Source organism: Cnephaeus nilssonii (genome assembly GCF_951640355.1).
Source record: "Cnephaeus nilssonii genome assembly, chromosome: 16".
Taxonomy (NCBI): Eukaryota; Metazoa; Chordata; class Mammalia; order Chiroptera; family Vespertilionidae; genus Cnephaeus; species Cnephaeus nilssonii.
In genome coordinates, this window is record NC_137087.1 from 41066579 (window position 1) to 41086846 (window position 20268).

At 36.8% G+C, this 20268-nt stretch overlaps 1 protein-coding gene across 1 annotated transcript in view; it reads right to left on the reverse strand.

Moving 5' to 3' along the window:
• Window positions 1-1830: 1830 nt before the first annotated feature.
• Window positions 1831-20268, reverse strand: part of TM9SF3 (transmembrane 9 superfamily member 3) — a 46674-nt gene continuing 28236 nt past the window's right edge. The window contains exons 9-15 of the mRNA XM_079794142.1: window positions 17708-17838; window positions 15100-15239; window positions 12056-12124; window positions 7512-7658; window positions 7019-7102; window positions 6817-6893; window positions 1831-3466 (exon numbers count right to left, since the gene is read on the reverse strand). Of these exons, the coding sequence (XP_079650268.1) occupies window positions 3399-3466; window positions 6817-6893; window positions 7019-7102; window positions 7512-7658; window positions 12056-12124; window positions 15100-15239; window positions 17708-17838 (716 nt within the window). The 3' untranslated portion in view covers window positions 1831-3398. The remainder of the gene's footprint in view (window positions 3467-6816; window positions 6894-7018; window positions 7103-7511; window positions 7659-12055; window positions 12125-15099; window positions 15240-17707; window positions 17839-20268) is intronic.

Consider the following 20268-nt stretch of genomic DNA (forward strand, 5'->3'; position numbering starts at 1 on the left):
GCAGCTGTATGCTAACTTTCTGATCTACCATACCTCTAAATCTAGTCGTCTTTCTGCATACACTTCCAATCTTTTAAAATTGTCACTTATCTATTTAATATCTTGATTGCTAAATGCAGCTTCATAATTAAAATTTTTTTGAAGATATTAAACATTAATAAATACCTGTGTTTTCATACATAACTACTCCTATTTATTATGTGTTCCAATAACTCAAGAGAATAAAGCACGAAGACACTCTAAAATCTAAACTTAAAACCCAGATGGAACTACAGTGTATAGATTACAAACAGGCTTTTCTTTCCCAGACTTCATAAACAGAAGCCCTTCGGTATGCAGCTTTTCCTGAACAAATTACATTAATACATTTTTTCTTTTTTACATTTGTAAAAATTCAGGAAATTTTAAAGTAACATTTATTTGCAAGACATTTGGCATAATGTGGATAGTACATATTTAAGAAACAAAAGCTTTATCAAAATGAATACAATTTGTGGATAAACCCTAAATAAAGTGGCTTTTGGAAGAACTGGAATTTGCAGCAACCATCTTTATAAAGAGGTCCATCCACTCTCAATGGAAAACACCCAAGCATACCAGTCACTAGGTAAATACACCATTCCCATTCAGCTATCACCACAGAATAATGAATTATAAGAGTATGGGGCTTGATTTATGGGCAAACCCAGTACAATCTCAGAGCCCATGACCTAGTAAAGAATGCTTCACCATCCCTCCAGCCTTTTCATTTCCACCTTATCCTACTCTTGTACAAGGATATATATATATATATATATATATATATATATATATATATATTAGGAGAAATATGCTTACAGATACAAGGGGAAAGTAAATCTTTAGCTTTTGGTCGTGTTCAAAGCATCAGTTGTGAAGTTGAGCAAATAACATTAACAAATGAGACAGATATGCAGCATTAATGAAGTGGGAAAACCCCATCCTTTAATTACTTAAATATCTTATTTTACTAGTCTACAACTGAGAGCTAGGGAGCTAAACCATTTGTGAATTACATCTTCTTCAAGACATACAACATCCAGCCCCTCTATGAAGTCATAAATCCGTACACATTTTCTAAAGGACTTTTCAAGGTGATTTATATTCATTTTAATGTACCTCTTAATATACATGGAAATTAGAAAACTATTTTCCATGGAAGATTCCAAAAGATTTCAAACAGAGCTCAATTTAATAGAAAGAACTGGTGTATCTGAAAGCAGCTAACCCACTCATTCTTTAAAAACCCTAATCTTACCTGCAAAACTCATGAAAAAACAAATTTCATTTTATTATAACAAAAGCTTGCTGTCCAATTTGCAGTCCATCAGACTATATACTGTTAGTTAGAAATATAAGCCATTATATACTGACTTTTCATTTTTCTTATAAGATCCTAAAGGTAAGTAAAAAGGAAGAGAAAATGGAATCACCAGTGTATTACATTTAATATAACATTTTGGTGTGAAGAGGATTTACCTATAACTTCTGACCAAATTTCTGTCAGCCACACTTGAGTGGTAAGATGTCAAATTTTTTCACTTTATAGTCGTTACATACCACATGTAGGATGCAGAGTTTGCTAATTGATAAACATATTTTGTAATGAAAACATCTTACGTAACTATGAATGTCATGAGTTTCACAATAAGGTTTAAATATAGCTGTTCTGACTCTTCTAAAAATACCAATATACAGAATTATTTTAGGTGGTCATTTGCATAGCAAACTATTAAACTAGAAACTCAATGGTTCTAGGAAAACTTCACATTATGGATAGTTCCAGAAAGATGTATTCAAAATTAAAATCACTTCTTTTAGAAAATTGTAATCTTTATTTGCTCATCCAATAGTAATCTAACCACTTTTACCCCCACCCATTTCACAGGGTACACCAACCTGAACAGACTTTGTGCCACAATTTCATTCAAAGGGCTTATCATTCACTTCTGACTGTATTGGATAATCTAGATGTAAGCAAGTTTGGGGATTTTAAAGTGTGAGTTCCCTGTATTAAAAAAGCATAATTTACAGTTTATTTAAAAACTGCATTCAATAATATTGCCTTTTAAAAAGATAGCTTCAAATTGCAAACACATCTAATTTCACAAAACAATTTGATCAGGAAATTTTATTTTAACATTCTAAAGCAGTAATGCTTTAGATGTTACTTAAGTGCCCCAGACAAGATTAACAAAATTAAAGGTTTCTAAATTACAAATTTAGTTCTTGTAGGAGTCTCAGAAAAGAAACAGAAGAAAACAATCCCCCCCTTCCCAAAAGAAGACACACACACATTTTGAAGAAACCCCAATGTTTCATGCAGTGGTAGGCAAGATGTAAAAAGCTACCCAAATTCACACATTTCTACACCAATCATCATCAGAAAAAAGTACTCCGTAATCAATCTGTACAACCAAATGCATTTGGGAATCTACACCTACATTACATTATTTAATGTTATATACATTTATTACCCACCCCCCTTGTTTTTAATAATTTCTTATGCAAAACCTTCATTCAAACCCAAAAAAGATGTAAGACTAACTTGGGGAGTGAGAGGGGGGAGAAAAGATAATCACTTAGGACATTTAGTTAAAATGTACTTTATCTAAATCTCAAAATGTTTAATAAAACAAGTATGTTCTCCATTTAACACTTTGCTTTCTAACTGTACAGTAAATTGCATTGTAGAGAGTACACCTCTATCTTCAGACTGTATCTTCTTTGGATGGAATTAAGATGTAAATACATGGGAAGCTGGTCCAACTGAGATGACAGCAGATATATTACATGCAGAATTTAATGTTTTTAATTCTCTCTTTTAGAAAAAAGATGCAGTTGAATTGGGGGAGAAAAATGCTCAAAAAAGAACCCAGGTTCAATATATAAAAATGTCCCACAATAGGTTGATGATAGCAGTAAAAATAAGAGAAAAAAAATAATATTTCTGGAACATCATTTTTCAATAACATGGAAACACTAAGTGCTAGGAAGATTTCTATTCATGTAATTTTAGCATCCAAGTTTCCCTCTAGTCATTTTATTCGAACAAATGCTTTAAATAAACTATTTGTCCTCTTCACTGAAGAGAGCTGGTCTATTTCATCTTTAATGAGCTAGTTTTTGGGAAGATTAGCCATGTACTGTAGTAATGCCTACTGCATAAAATCCAAGCATTTGCTGTGAACAGTTGGAGAAAGCAGTCAGTAAGAACCTAGGATCAATGGAAATAGATGTTACTTTACGCCATCCATGAGAGATAGACCCACAAAGTACCCAGTGTTAACGCCCAAATCTCTTCTTGCGCTTTTTTTGCTGTGCAAGTTCCACACTTGTGAAAGAGAAATTGATCCAAAGTTCCAGGTTTTCTTGGGTCTCTAGTCAATTTTCACATTAGTATAGATTTTTCGGACAAAGGCACTTGTTCCCATGTAACCAATTGCTCCTGTAAAGATAAAGTAAGGTTTTGAAACAAATACATACAGAGCAATATCCATCATTTACAAACACTAAATGCCCTCTGCTCTGGAGAGTTCTTCTTTTTTATCAAGATAATGTCTTTATATTAGTATTCTCTTTGAACTTATTAAAATTGTATCATTTGTTTTGCAAATCACCTGTTATTTCCATACACCAAGTTTGACCTGATATATTTTTAGAATTAAGTAACAATTATTATATATGTAATCAATAAATATATGAAATAAAATATATCTCTTATAAAGCAAGAATAATTTGTTAGTAACAAAAATATGTTAAATGAAAAGACAAAATGGGCCATCCTATATAATAAAAAGCTAATATCCAAGTCGACCGAACAGCAGAATGACTGGTCACTATGATGCACACTGACCACCAGGGGGCAGATGCTCAATGCAGGAGCTGCCCCCTGGTGGTCAGTGAGCTCCCACAGGAGGAGCACCACTCATCCAGAAGCCGGGCTCATGGCTGGCGAGCGCAGCGCAGTGGTGGGAGCCTCTCCCACCTCCACTTCAGTCGGACTCCCCCCCCCCCAGGGTTCCCGGAGTGCAAGAGGACGCAGGCCAGGCTGAGGAATCCCCCTCCCCACCTCATTGCACAAATTTCGTGCACCAGGCCTCTAGTGAGATAATAATTATTGATGTTAAGTGTGTTAGGTATATGGGGACTCAAGATAGATAGATAGATAGATAGATAGATAGATAGATAGATAGATAGACAGATAAATAAATGGCCTCTATTTTTGTATATATTTGAAAATGTCCCACAATTAAATATTAAAAATTCAAAAACAACTCAACAAAACAAAGCAAACCTATTTCTAATTATTTTTCAATGAACAGACATTTTATAATATGAATTAATTATATTACACTTTAAAATACTGATAATTCATTTTAAAATAGATATGTAATACAAGTCCTTACAAGGTAAGAAAAAAATCTTCAGTTTTGTAAAATTTTAACTAGAATCAAAAATTTAACTCGCATAATAACCCTAGCCAGTTTGGCTAAGTGGGTAGAGCGTCGGCCTGCGTACTAAAGGGTCTCAGGTTCGATTCCAGCCAAGGGCACATGCCCAGGTTGCGGGCTCGATCCCCCACAGTAGGGGACATGCAGGAGGCAGCCAATCAATGATTCTCTCTCATCATTGATGTTTCTAACTCTCTTTCTCTCTCCCTTCCTATTGAAATCAATTTTTAAAAAAATTTTAACTCGCATAATATAACACTAGTTTAATAATCAAATTTTCCAGACTTATAAAACATTTTCCCCTTTGAGTGGAGATATGCTTCAAAACAAAACCGTACCAAACTAGAGAATCATTTTTCCTAATCTTATGGAAGTACCTCAAGAATAAGCTTATAAAAATATGACTTTATAAGAAGAGGATAGTGAACATGCTCTCTAGAAAAGTAAATGTCCTGGGAATAATATAGAGATATACTTTAATTTTATTGTATAAAATATATTTTTATTGATTTCAGAGAAGGGAGAGGGAGAGAGAGCTAGAGACATCAACAATGAGAGAGAATCATTGATTGGCTGCCTCCTGCACACCCCTCACCTGGGATCAAGCCTGCAACCCGGGCATGTGCCCTGACCGGGAATCGAACCGTGACCTCCAGTTCATAGGTCAACGCTCAACCACTGAGCAACACCAGCTGGGCTAGAGATACACTTTTAAACTTAATTTCTTTAAAACTAAAATGCTGCCCTGACCAGTTTGGCTCAGTGGATAGAGCGTTCGCCTGTGGACTCAAGGGTCCCAGGTTCGATTCTGGTCAAGGGCATGTACCTTGGTTGCAGGCACATACCCAGTAGGGAGTGTGCAGGAGGCAGCTGATTAATGTTTCTCTCTCATTGATGTTTCTAACTCTCTATCCCTCCCCCTTCCTCTCTGTATAAAAATAATAAAATATATTTTAAAAAAAACTAAAATGCTATTCTATGCTCAAAATATAGATTATAACAATCTATTTCCCACCTTAACATACTTGCTTCCTTTTCCTACATTAAAAAAATCAATAATATTTTTCTTTCAATTGCTGATACATAATCTGATGAATGTAATTCTGTATCATGATGACATCTGAGTAAGTTTCAGCCTGACCTGTTTCCCCTCTGGCCCCCAAAATGAAGGCATATACACCCACCGAAGAATAAATATTGGGACACTGCCAGCACAACAAGCAACTGTAAATGTGCCAAGATTTTCAAGTAGCAAAATGAAATTTCAACAGGAAAAGTACTAAAAAATTTTACCTAAATTCATTCCATTTTATTTGTAAATGTCAAGACATTATCTCTCTAGGTCAAAGATCATACATCAAGTCAAGAAAAAAAACACACAAAATATTTCTGCATAATCCCATTATTCTATACCTTACCGAATGGTGGTGGTAATCAAGAAAGACCTCAGATGAAATAAAGAGGAACTCTATGAGCAATATTCTGAAGAAAGGATGGCCAATAGTACTAAAGGAACCTTCTGATTGCCTAAAAAATACATCAGGATGTTCCCAAATCTAGTCTTAACCGTCAGTTCCTATTCATCTTCCCCCCAAAGTTGGTTAACTAATTATCACAAAGAAAGGTCATCTCAACAGCTAAATAAACATGTGATTATAATATAGAGAAATGTCTTCCCTTATTGTCTGTGGAATGAGTTTTACTACTTGACAATAGATGTCATTCATAGTGTGTGTGCACACATGATCATATACATCGTATATATGAATGAACATATTCTTTTTTTAATTGATACAAACCATTATATTAGTTTCAACTGTACAACAGTGACTTGTTATATGTATATACTGTGAAATGATTATCACAATAATTCTATTTAACATCTACCACCATACAATTACAAATTATTTTTCTGAGAACTTTTAGGATCTAATGTCTTAGCAACTTTCAAATATACAATACAGTATTATTTATTAATCATAGTCACCACGCTGTACATTACATCCCCAGGACTCTGGAAGTTTGTACCTCTAACGTCCACCTCTAACACCCACCAATGTGGAGAAAAGATTCTTCCGGTAAAGGAAAAAAGCAATCCTGCTACCCAAAGGGCTCCACAAATGTCATGCTAGAACCTAGCTTTTAACATGATGATTACATCTGCCTTATTCTATTACCCACCCTATAACTAAAGGTGGGACTAAAAAAAAAAAAGTCAACCAGACACTTATTTTGATGTTCCTGATCAAATAAAATGTAATTTCTTAATTTCTCATTACTGTATTTTTCTGATTCTGAAACACTCAAAGATTTACTCATGATATTCCAAGATTTTCGAACTTACCACACATTATCCCCAAGGCTGTGCTAAATACCGCCATATATCCAAAGTAAAATGATGTTTGAAATAAGCCATACATCCTGAAATAAGACAAAATAAATATATATAGTATATCCATTTTCATTCTCAACGTAAGGCCTTAAATGATAGTATTTAAATGACTAGTTCTGTTCCTAAACACAAATGAGAAAATGTCTCAACTTACTTTGTTTTGAAAAAATAGTAGTAAAAGGAATACATGTAAACATAGATTGCAGTTGATGCAGCAGAGAGAAAACTTGTCCATTGCCTAGGGGGGAAAACATAGCTCTTTAGAATGAATAGCACTGAAATGAGGATTTTAAAAAGCAAATCATTTCATTTTTAAAATCCTTTGAAATTTTGTATACTTAAAAACAAATGATGTACTTCACATTTAAATATGTGAAGCTTCTCATAAAGCTTCTTCCACATCAAGCATTCTGTAAAAATATTTCTAACACAGTGACCCTCATTAATACAAAAAAAATGACTGACACTATAACAGAAAATCTTCATCATCTTTATCTATATCATTTTTATAACTGAAAAATTCCCTATACTATTTTAAGTAGCAAAATTTTTATTCAGATCTTTTACTTCACTCAACATACTTCAAATGAAATCTTATTTTAAAACATTATGGTCCCCAAAGGTTCTTCCCAAAAATAAGTACTCACCACCTATAGTCCTCCGCATTCAGCAGGAAGTATGTGCACACGATGGTCACACAGACAGTCACAATGCACAGGATGACCAGCACCAGCATCATGAAGCCATAGACATAGTAGATCTTATATGCCCAGAAAGAGGTGAAGATGAAATACCTGAGTAAAAGGCAGAAAGACAGCTTTCTAGTTTTTATCTTAACGCTTACCCTGCTCTTGCTCAGTCTCTCATCTTAGTTCTCACTTTAATGTCAATATTTTTCTTTCAAAAACTTCCAACAATTTCCCTTACCTTTTCTCATCTATTAAATACTCTCAAATATTCTTGGGTAATCTTTCAAGAACAATTTTGTAGAGGTCAATGGGGGAAAAAGGAAACATGTAGTATTTTCAACAATAAAGAATTTTTTTAAAAAAAGAAAAATTTGGTAGTAGGCCATTTATGTCAAATCAAACAATGAATTAGAAGCTTAAAGGAGTAAAATGTGGGGAAAAACCAATAGCTAAAAATTCATATTTGTAAAAAAGTCAATTCCCTCACTCTTTCATTTTTTTTCTAAATGCAACACTACTAAAGAAATGTATGTTGTATTTTACAAAATACCCTATTAAGCTAAAAACAAGGTTTGATAGAATAATAATGTATATAAAATTAGGAGTGGGGGGAGAAACTAGGAAAAGAAAGACTAAAGAAGCTTTTTGCTATCTTCAGAGGACAGTAGGAGAAAGGGTATTAAGATGTCACTCGAAGATCTGAAATGTAGAACACTGTCACCACCCCAGAAACTCACCCTCACGCCTTTGTAGTGACTTCTACCGTTACCCTGAGCAGTACCCACTTTGCCACCTAAGCCTACAACCCTAAACACTATAGCAGGGGTCCTCAAACTTTTTAAACAGGGGGCCAGTTCACTGTCCCTCAGACCATTGGAGGGCCGGACTATAGTTTAAAAAAAAACTCTGAACAAATTCCTATGCACACTGTACATATCTTATTTTGAAGTAAAAAAACAAAACGGCAAAAACACCCGCATGTGGCCCGCGGGCTGTAGTTTGATGACGCCTGCACTATAGTATAATTTTACCTGGGTTTTCTATTTACATGAAAAAAATCACACATTGTAAAAAAAAAAAAAGATTTTACATGAAGAAAAAGACACTTCATTCTAATTCCATTACCCTAGTCTTCGTTCAATTAGAAGGGGTATCTTCTAGTCTCTTTTCTTTTTCTTGTTCTCTTGTATTAATTCATTTGTTCATCGTTCACTCTTTCGGGAAACTTATAGAGCCCTCACCACATTTCAGGGAAGCAGTGAGAATAGAACTATGAAGACAGCACAGTCTCCACCCTCACGGAGCACTGTTCAGCAGGGACACCAGGAAAGGGGCATCGTGATGCACTGTGACACATGCTCTGCCAATGCACCAAAGGGGGGCGAGAGTAAATGAGAAGAATCCGATAAGGCATGTGTAGGATGGAAGGTGAGAAAAAGGGGGTCGGGGGAGCAAAAAGAATGCTCCATGTATAAAAACAGCAAAGGCAAAGGTTCACAAATGAGAAAATTCACTGTATTTTGAAAAACTCAAAGATCAGTGTGGCTAGAACTTCAACTGAAGGGGTGAAAGCTTAAGAGATGAACGTGAACAGGGCCAGATCCTGCATCATGAAGATCCTTATTGGCCTTGTTGTGGAATTTGGAGTTACCTCAATGAAAACAAGAGTCTTTAGCAAAGAAGTGACATGATCAGACGGATACCTTAAAAAGATCACTTTGACCACCAAGGGCAGAATGGCACAGTGTGCAAGAGGTCAAAACAGAGGTTAAAGATACAGCAGAAAGGCTAGCTAATGGAACAAAGTACCTGAGAAAGCAGAAAGAGATGTGAGCCAGAAGAAACTGAGGATGGGGACAGGAGGGGAAAAACAGTTGGGGTTAAGTCAGGGTGAGGACACAAAGCAGTATCAGATGTAAAGGACAGAAGCTCCTGAACCTGCTGTATTAAACCATGAGCTAAAGTGACACAAACACCAATCCAATCCCTCTACAAGGTATTGACTAAAAGCCACAGCTGGTACGTGAGCACCAGGAGTTTGCCCAAATCTATGCAGTTGTACTTGTTAGTGTAATTAGACAATTTAGTTAATGTCACATAAGCCAATAAACATAAGAGCACAAAGGATGTGTGATTTCTAATTATTTTAAATGCTTTGGGAAAATTCAATATGGTGAGTTGCTAAAAAAAAAGTTATAAAATTAAGTGTAGGTGAGATGACTATAAAAGATCGGGGGACAAATGTCCAAATCTAGAAGGATTCTGCACTTAGAATGCTTCAGACAGGTCTTTATGTTGTTCTTCCTCCACTTTATAAAGGCTGGAAAACACAGAAGATGTATTATGAAGGCCAAAGAAAAAATGACGGAAACACCAACTAGATACAAATCAAAGAAAAGACTTTGGACTTAAAAAAATTTTTTTAAAACTCAGTGAAGAATGTACCTTTAGTTGTTTTAAGTTAAAATAAAATGTTATGTATATATCTTTCTTTATAATTCCCTTACATGAGGCAACTTTATCAATTAACCAACTATCAGATCCAATCATGTTTGTTAGGAGGCATCCACTGTACAGGAGAGAATCAGCAGTGGGGCAGCTAACAGGAAATGTGTACAGGAATTTTGAGCAGTTACAATGACTGGCCTTTCATGGGCAGGGGCCAGAGGTGTAGGACTGCAGTTCTTGAGAGTGTGTCATACACAGAACTGCCTTGCCTAAAATGCCAGCACATTCGCATCAAGAAACACTAGAACACAGGCAGAGAAAAGAAAGGCTTACATTTTGCAATGGTAAACAAGGATGCAGTTGTGAAGCATGGTAATTGGGCACAAGGTGGCATACCTCTCCCCTGTCCCCCGCAAAAAAACACATACACATTTCCTAGCACTCCTGCAGGTCTCTATGGAAAAAAACTAGGAATGACTATGCCTCCAAAGATGTCAGGATAGTCTGACTGGTAGTTAATAGTTTACCTAGTTCTCTGGACACTCAGAAATATTTTAAAAATACAATAAACTCCAGTAATTCCTTACATTGTGCTTGTGACCAAAAGCTGGTCTAGCATTCTCTAGCATGCATGCTTTGATTTCTAAGATTTCTTGTAGAATGAGAGAGGTCTAGAATATAATCCTAATAAAATGGTAATATGCAAATTAACCATCACTCCGCTACATAAGTCACGCCCACCAGCCAATCAGGGCGAGTATGCAAATTAACCCCAATCCAAGATGGCTACAGCCACAGAGAGCAAGGTTTCCCAGGTAACAGAGCAAGCCAAGCTTTCCATAGCCGTTGCAGGCCTAAGCCTCCACTCAAGCTACAAAGTTTCAGTTATAGAAGGTAAACAAATTGAAACAAATGGCGGCAGAATGGAGCTTGAGAGAGCAGGCCAGGGTTGCCGGCGGCAACAGGGGAAGCAAAGCTTTCCGCACACCCTGGCCGGGCTCACCCGATTAAGGCTACAAAGTTTCAATTGTAGAAGGTGAATTAACTGCCACAGAAAATGGCTGCCGCCCCAGAGGGAGCAGCAGGCTTGGCTCCGCTCCAGGCTACAAAGTTTCAATTGTAGAAGGAAAATAAATTCCAGATACCAGGGCCTCCGCTTGGGTTGCCAGGGGGCATGGCCGGCCTGCAAATCACCACAGGCCCCTCGCTCAGGCCGCCCCACGCCCCAAGGGAACCCCACCCTGATCCGGGACACCCTTCAGGGCAAACCAGCTGGCCCCCACCCGTGCACCAGGCCTCTATCCTATCTAATAAAGGAGTACTATGCAGATTGATCATCACTGCAACACACAATATAGCTGCCCCCATGTGGTAAAAGATCCTGCCCTCATGTGGACACAAGATGGCCAGCAGGAGAGGGCAGTTAGGAGGCACCCGGCCTGCAAGGGAGGGCAGTTGGAGGTGATCAACCCTGCAGGGGAGGGCAGTTAGGGGTGACCAGGCCAGCAGAGGAGAGAAGCTGGGGGCAAACAGGCTGGCAGGGGAGCAGTTAAGCATCAACTAGGCTGGCAGCGGAGTGGTTAGGGGGTGATCAGGCTGGCAGGCAGAAGCGGTTAGGCGCAATCAGGAAGGCAGGCTGGCAAGCAGTTGGGAGCCAGCAGTCCTGGATTGTGAGAGGGATGTCCGACTGCCCGTTTAGGCCCGATCCTGTTGGGATCGGGCCTAAACAGCCAGTCGAACGGGATCGGGCCTAAACGGGCAGTCGGACATCCCTCCAGGAGTCCCAGATTGGAGAGGGTACAGGCTGGGCTGAGGGACAACCCCCCGCTGTGCACGAATTTCGTGCACCGGGCTTCTAGTGTAAAATAAGTATTAACTTCATCTGAATATTTCAGAACAGAGCAGAAAACTACTTTTAGATAGATACACAGACCCCTTTCTGGAATCCATGGAATTAACATACTAACTCTGATGCTTCCCCATCCTATCCTAACTTCTAAATTCTCTAATTACAATTAAATCCTTCAAAGCATAAATACATTGCCAAAACTTACATTTCAATGAAGATTGAGCCAAAAGGTAAAATTCCTCCCAAGCAAACAATAACTGCAGGCTCCATAAACCTGGAAAATATTAAAATTAACATTAAAGTTCTAGCATGATTTTATGTTATATAAATCCTAATAACAGAAATGATAGAAACAAATCAGTAAAAAAAAAATTAAAATACAAAGAGGTACAACACAGAAGTGGGACTTCAAATTAGTTCTAGAACAGAGTCAAAATTCTTTCTAGCACTAAAGGCTGAGATAGGAATTTAGGAAACACAACTTCTTGCCAGTGAAACAACTCTAAGTCTTAAGACCCCTATCTCAATAATGTTTCCATAAGTGTGGCCTTGCCATTTCTTTGCTCAGTCTTTCATTGGTATAGTAATTCCTTTGCTATGAGTTATACAATGAAGATATTATGAGTTCTGCATTATAATGGAGCCAAAGAATGAAGAATTAAATTTCAAACCTCATTCATTCATTCAACAAACATTTTACTATTTGCAACTGGAAATTCTCTACCTGGAATGCCTTATCTGGTCTCATACTTCCCTGCAAGTATTAGCTCAAGTGTTGTCGTAACACCTTCTCTAAGTCTCCCAGGAAGAGGAGGGTCCTTCCACTGTCCTTTGAATATAACTCCCCCACAGCAGTTATCACACTATACTGTACCTGTCTAATTACATACATATCATACCTCACTGGACCATAAACTCTGGCAGGCAGAAGCTATTCAGCTATGTATTCCCAGTGCCCAGCAGTGCCTGGCACATAAATGGTACTAAACTAATAACTCTGGAATGAACATACTAAAAAACTGAGAGGAAAATAAAAGAATTTGAAAGCTGGAAAAACTTTAAAATCATTTAATTTAGTCTACTTTCCTCATTTTATAGAAAGTCAAGACCTATATAGGTTAAAAATGATTTGCCCAGCCCTGGCCAGTGTAGCTCAGTGGTAGAGCATCGGCCTTTGGACCAAAGGGTATTGGGTTCAATCCCTGGTCAAGGTCATGTATCTGGGTTGCAGGTTTGTTCCCCAGGGGGCACGTGCAGGAGGCAACCAATGGATGTGTCTCTCTCACATGTTTCTCTCTCTCTCTCTCTCTCTCTCTCTCTCTCTCTCACATGTTTCTCTCTCTCTCTCTCTTTTTCTCCCCCTCCCTCCCTTCCACTCTCTCTAAAAATCAATGGAAAAAATATCCTCAGGTGAGGATTAACAAAAAACAAAAACAAACAAACAAAACCCAAGATGATACAGTGAGAGCCAGATCTAGTCTTCAGATTTTGGTTCCAATGTGTCAGTATAAAGCAAAAGAAAATACACACAAGCCTTCCTACACCTAAATTTAATCCAAAGTTGGCAAGGTCATGTGTTGTTCCTTCCTCTCCTTCATGAGCCCTAGTGACCTAGAGAACCATTTTGATTTCTGACTATGCTTTCCCTTTAAACTTATCCTCCCCAATAAGAGGTGAACATCAGGATATCAATGGGCCTCAACAATCAAATTTGAAAAATATAGTTGAGTTATAAAACAGACTAGAAAATTCTCTTAAGACCAATCTTAGAAAAACTTCCCCAGTAATAGGTGAACATCAAGATATCAATGAGCCTTAACAATAAAATCTTTAAAATATAGCTGAGTTAAAAAACAGACTAAAAAATTCTCATAAGCCCAATCTAAGATAAAAAGAACAAGGATAATTACTAAGACTAGAACAGATGACTCTCCTTTAAACTATAGGAGCTATTTTATTCAGCCTTTCTTTCTATAAATGTCTACATTCCTCCAAGTCTACAAAACATTGTATAAGTACCTGAATATGTTACATTTAAATGTGGGAAATAGGAACAGAGGGTTCAACATATAACCCTTATTATGAATATGTAGTCTTCTGTACCACAAATCTTATGAGATGGGGAATGTAATAAATGTACAGTTAACACTCTATATTTATATGCAAGTAAGAATTAGGAAAAAAAGAATGCTGAATAGAATAAATCAATTTAATAAATATTAAATTTAATATTATATTAATTATATATAATATTCAGCTTACTAATTTTAAGAGGAAAAATATGTAAGTGTTGAGTTCATTTTGTTCAGATTTTAACTACAAGAATTAGAAATATAAAGATATTAGTGACATCTCATTTTATGTCTAAAATTTGAAACAATACAAATTATCTCAAAAATCATCAAGAAACATATTTGAAGGCTGATTGGTCTATTAAACTGTAAACTATGTTTACTGTGTTGTAATTGAAGAGTCTCTTCATCTGTTAAACAAAAATACTTGTCATCTTTTGTCAGGATTAATCTTGAATTATAGGAAGGCCTCAAGAACACAGTTTGTGCATACAATGTGACAGAATGTATTTGAGAGATTCTATGTATCCCAGAAATGAAGATAAAGACCGCAAGTCAGTAAACTACAATTGGTCTCAACCCTAATTCATCTCTCAATTTGTAGAATATATCTGGCTATAAGTGTATGCCAGTATTGTTTAGAATAATAAATATCTGGAAAGGAAAATCAAATGATAAATGAGGCATTGGCAAAGTTTTTCTGTAAAGGTTTAGATAGTAAATACTTCAGGTTTTGCAGGTGGTATGGTCTCTGATATAACTTTCTCAACTCTAATGCTGAACTGTAAAAGCAATCAGGGACAATATATGAACGAACAGGCATGTTCCAACAAGACTTATTGTAATAAAAACAACAGAAAGTCAAATTTAGCCTGTAGACTACAGTTATACAACTGTTGCAGCTTTAGTTCTCACCCACCCTTACACACAGTATACTTATCAAAGCATTTGACTTATCTGTAAATGGCACCAATATTCAGAAACTGAAATAAGGATAAAATTTATTACTACTTCTAACAAATAGGTTGAAGGAAAATGTAAAAAGACAAATTAAGTCAAAACTTATGATAGTCATTCTTATAAATACAATCCAATTCTAAAAGGTGCATACATATAACAGCCTTAACAACTTCCATATTGTGAGAAACAGTCACGTAAGATTTAGCATTCTCTTTACCATTTTTTCTCCGGGATGGGACGAGGCACAGCATTGACACGACAAGGAAAGTTGGGCTGACCTGACAGATTTCGGCCAAGTATTGTACCAACAAGATTTAAAGGAAGAATAACAAAAAAACAGATGCAACAAACGGCCACCTGTAAATTAAATTAAAATGTGATTACTCAGAACGGTAACATTAATAAAAATAAATAAAAGGGATATAAAAATTTAAACACAATTTGATCACAAAAGAAAATGTCTAGGTTCAATATAGTTTAAAATTGTGCAGGATATACACAGATGAAAATAGGAAAAGAATGTGCTTTAAAATATTAGAATTGAACTAAATATAAGTTGAAGTATTTCCTATCTACTTTACTTCCCTATTTTTCCTATTCTTCCATACTGTTTCTGCTGGAGTTCTTTTCTCTTCTTTCACTTTCAACTGCCATGCTTGTAACATAGACTTTATTTTTCCTCATTATAACCAACTTATTTAGTACTTGGTTGCACTTTATTGAGCTCCTAATATGCACAAAGAGCTTTATATATGTTATTTCACTATTTTATGAATGAAGAAAATAAGACTTAAGAGAGGCTTAGTAACTTCTATGATCACACAGCAAGCAGGTAGCCAGACTAAAATTTCAATTCAGATCTGCCTGTCTAAAAGTCCATGCTCAGCCCTAGCTGGTTTGGCTCAGTAGATAGAGTATGGGCCTGTGGACTTAAGGGTCTGGGGTTCGATTCCAGTCAAGGGCACATGCCTGGGTTGTGGGCTCGATCCCCAGTAGGGGGCATGCAGGAGACAGCCAATCAATGAGTCTCATCATTGATGTTTCTCTCTCCCTTCCTCTCTGAAATCAATAAAAATATATATTTAAAAGACCATGCTCATTTCTATTCTAAACTGCCTTTGGATCTTAACAATAGAAGCATAGCTCTATTTATTATATATGTCATTACTAAAATAATATGAGTATTTTTTTGCTATTAGTAATTCCAAGTCTAATTTACAGGGAAGACCATATCAGGATTCTAGAACCAAAGTAATCAGTTATAAAAATATTTATTTTTTCTTTATATAAATCTGGGTAAATAAGGGCACAAACTCGAGCTCTTTTCCAGCTAGCCTCTGGTTAAGATCACTTCACTCTGAACTTCTGAAAAATGAAGTAGGACTGAATCACCTCTAAGATCTCTTTTTAATTATACATTTTGGGGTTCTAATAAATAGAAAGTAAAAATTAGAAAAAAGTTGAAAACTGTAAAGAAATAAGAGAAATGAAGAACAGTCACTAAAAGAATCTATAAACAGCCTCATTAAGACATTATCAACTGTTTATCATTTGTTCGCTATTACTCTCATCTCTTGTCTGAATTTTTTTATATAGGATAAAAAATATAAGCAGTTTGTTAGAAATTGTTAGTGATTAAACTGAAACCAATTTTCTACTCCTTTAAGTTCAAGTTCTGAATGAGTTTACTTGCAGAATACTCTGAGATTGCAAGGGGAACTGTTTTTTAAAAAAAAAGTCATACAGAACTAAAATCATCCGTGAAGCCAGGATTTTTCTCAATATTGATATTCAACCAAATAAATTGGTTACTGAAGATAGGACTGACCTGTTAAAACTGACCTTGATATCAGATCTGTATTCATCACAACTTTATTGCTCTCATAAATTGAAAATGTTAAAATACTGAATTTGCAAAATGTATTTATACTAATAGAATCATGCTTATATCTTCTCCTATACTTTGCTTCCATATTAAGGTTTTATTTTAAAATTAAATTTAGAGTTAAAAAACTTTAGTCTAATACACTGGTGAAAACCCTGGAACTCAAACGAATACAGGGCCCTCTCCAAGCTCCTCGTCACTGTTCATGGGCCAATGGAGAGTGAAAACAGGCAGAGAAAAAACTCACTGCAGGTCGGGTCTCCCATCTATATATATAAAAGCCAAGCATCTGTTATGGTGGAATGACCACAATGACCGTTCACTATGACCCACACTGACCACCAGGGAGCAGATGTTCAATGCAGTAGCTGCCCCCCCAGCTTCTCAGGGATCAGGCCTAAGCTGGCAGGCGGACATCCCCTGAGGGATCCCAGACTGCAAGAGGGCGCAGGCCAGGCTGAGGGACCCCCCACCCCCGAGTGCACAAATTTCGTGCACCGGGCCTCTAGTATCTACAATAAGAACCAGTTAGAAACAAGTACTGCCACCCTAGCCGGTTGCTCAGTGGTTAGAGCATCGGCCCATACACTGAAGGGCTGTGGGTTTGATTCTAGTCAAGGGCACATACCTCAGCTGCAGGTTTGATCCCCCCTGGGGCTGCATGCAGGAGGCAACCAATCGATGTGTGACATCAATGTTTCTCTCTCTCTGTTTCTCCCCCCTCCCCTTACACCCTCTCTAAAAATCAATGGAAAAAATATCTTCCGGGGGGGGGGGGGGGGGGGGAGAGAGAGAGAGAGAAAGAAAAGAAACAAGTATTTCCTCTCTGAAATCAATAAAAATATATTTTCTTTAAAAAGAAGTACTTTGGAGAGATTGCAGGCCTCATATTAAAAAGTTTATACTTTTTCAGTTTAAAAGTATGACTCAAGCAACTTACCATTGTTCCAAAAGGAATGGCTCTTGAAGCATGGTAATAAATGGCTATAAAATTGATGAAGAAGGCAGTACCACACACCATAGCTGGGATAAGGAATGCCCCAATAAACATCTGCTTTATCCATCTCCTTCCTGGAAGAAAAGGGAAACTATGAAAATCAGAGAGATAGACAGACAGGCATATATTAATGGTTAAGAGCTGATTATTTAGTTCCTAATTTGACTTCCTAATAACTATTTCAAAACATTAGCTAGTAAAGATCAGTCTGCTATTCAAGTGCATCTAATGGAAATGCAGTTTTTGAAGAGGATGTATTGGAAAAAAGCAATGAACTAGTAAAATATTTTGATGTTTTGTCTTGATTCTGCCACTGATCTGCTGTGAACTTTGGTAAGCCACTCAATCGTTTTGGGCTATAAGTTGGCTTAGAAGGGTGTTTTCAAACTGTTGCTTGGAGTTCTGGAGCTTCTTGTAGGTGCCAATGGAGTCACTGGTGAAAAAAGAGCCCAGGTCACCAAGCCCTGCTTCAACCAGAATAAGTTCAATTTTATAGTTTTACACATTGGGGTTTCAGGGAAGCTTCACTGGGAAAGAGGGCTGCACTGCTTTAAAAAAATAAAAATAAAAACCCTAGGTTAAACAGTCCCTAAATTTACTCTTAGCTCTCTCATTATAATTATAAATATATATTTAAATGTATTTCCATGTTTTAAAAGGAAAAAACAATGGAATGTGTTTCATGAGCTCTCTCAGCAATTAGAACTATAGATGCATAAGCGTTATTATTTCTTTGCACCTCTTAGTATTGCCAAAATTCTATGCGGTGAGCATCAATTATTTAAACAAAGGGAAGTCATTTTTAAACTAAGCAATAAAAAGTTTTAAATCCCATTCAGTGACCAAGAAAGCACCCAGAGCTACCCAAAAGGATAGCAACTAATTCCTGTTATGTATTATTTCTCCTATTTAATTCCAAGTGTTTCCTAGCACTCTCTTTTCCTGTACTTTCCATTATCTTCTCAGATTCAGGCAAGTATTAATAACTTCCATATTCAACTCTATCTCTCTTTCCTTCCAACAGTCAAAAAGAAATCCTCCCTACCCCACCCCCCAAAAAAAAGAATCCCACCTACATTCCACTGGGTACAACCAGTAGCCCAGGAATCTGCACTGCAGTGTTTCCTACCACTACCCCCGCCCCCGCCCGCCCCCCGCCCCAATGCCCTTGGACATTCTGCTCAAGTCCCAGGCCACCCCAGCTTCAAATTGGGTCTGGAGCATTATCCAGTGCATTGAGGACAGTGTGAAGACCCTGAGCTTCATTGTCGTTCAAATCCTTAACTCCGAAAATTCTTGATTCTCTGAGCTGACCTCTTTATTAACTTGGTTTTTAGGGATAGTTTAACAAAATATCAGGACACAATTAGGCCTCCTCAGGGCACTGTCAATCAGACAATAAATAACCTTTAGATTATTCTTGGTAAGATTTGATACTCCTAGGGGCTTTTGTTTGAACTCTGTCAGCTTTCAAGCATTAGTATAGTTAAGTCTGGCTGGGTGTTCTTAACTTGCAATCAGATTAAAAGCAAATTTATGTCCAAGTAGGAATAAATTTCCTGTTTTAAATAAATCTGTTTCTGCTGTGGAGACTTTTCTGGGGGCTCATAAACTGTAAAAATCTCAGTCTAACTAGTTTCCAGATCAAATTCAAAATAGAAGTTGCTTTAGGCATCCTTATTTCCTCAGGATGGTAGTCCTATAGGATAAGACTCATTTCTCCCTTTTTGGAGGTAGAATGTAGAGGCTGACTGCCTAACTAAAATACTCAGGAATTCATGATGATACTACCTCAGGCAATCCAAAGAATTACCTAAATTGAAGGTACAGAACAATAAAAAGAAATGATAAACTAGGATTTCCTGGAGGAATTTTCAATGATTCTATGATCTGAGCTCCTATAACCCATAAGTCTGATCTACTAAAAGAAAACATTATCACCTAATGCTGACATTGCTTAGGATGGGCTGGGAAAAATCACATTAGGAAGTCTTATCCTTAGGAATGTGATTTTAAGGTCCTTCATTCATAACCTGAACTATCCAAATCTACTACTTTCAGCACATTTCTGACCCCTGACAATTACAGGGAAAACAAATAACTTAAGGACCCTTAAATGCCATCACAGAAAGAAACAGCAAAAAACAAGTACCCTTGTATTCCCCATGTATCCCCCATCATACCAGGTCACAAAAGTAAAGAAACAAGGGAGTATTTAAAATAAAGTGCTCATAAGCAAAAGATTGTGACACAGAATAACAGAAATCTTTGTGCAGGGTCCTTGGATAAACATTTAAGAGTCAACAGAAATAAAGAGATATTCTTCCTATTCCCTTTCCACTGTCCAGACACTTTATCCATAAGCCATAAAACATGCCTTTATAGTCAACTATAAAGCTATAAACTCTATGTGGAGGCCTCCCATGGAGCACATATAGGTAGCTAGGCATCTCAAAGTAAAATAATATCAATAACTTATATATACTTACTACATGTTCCTCAGG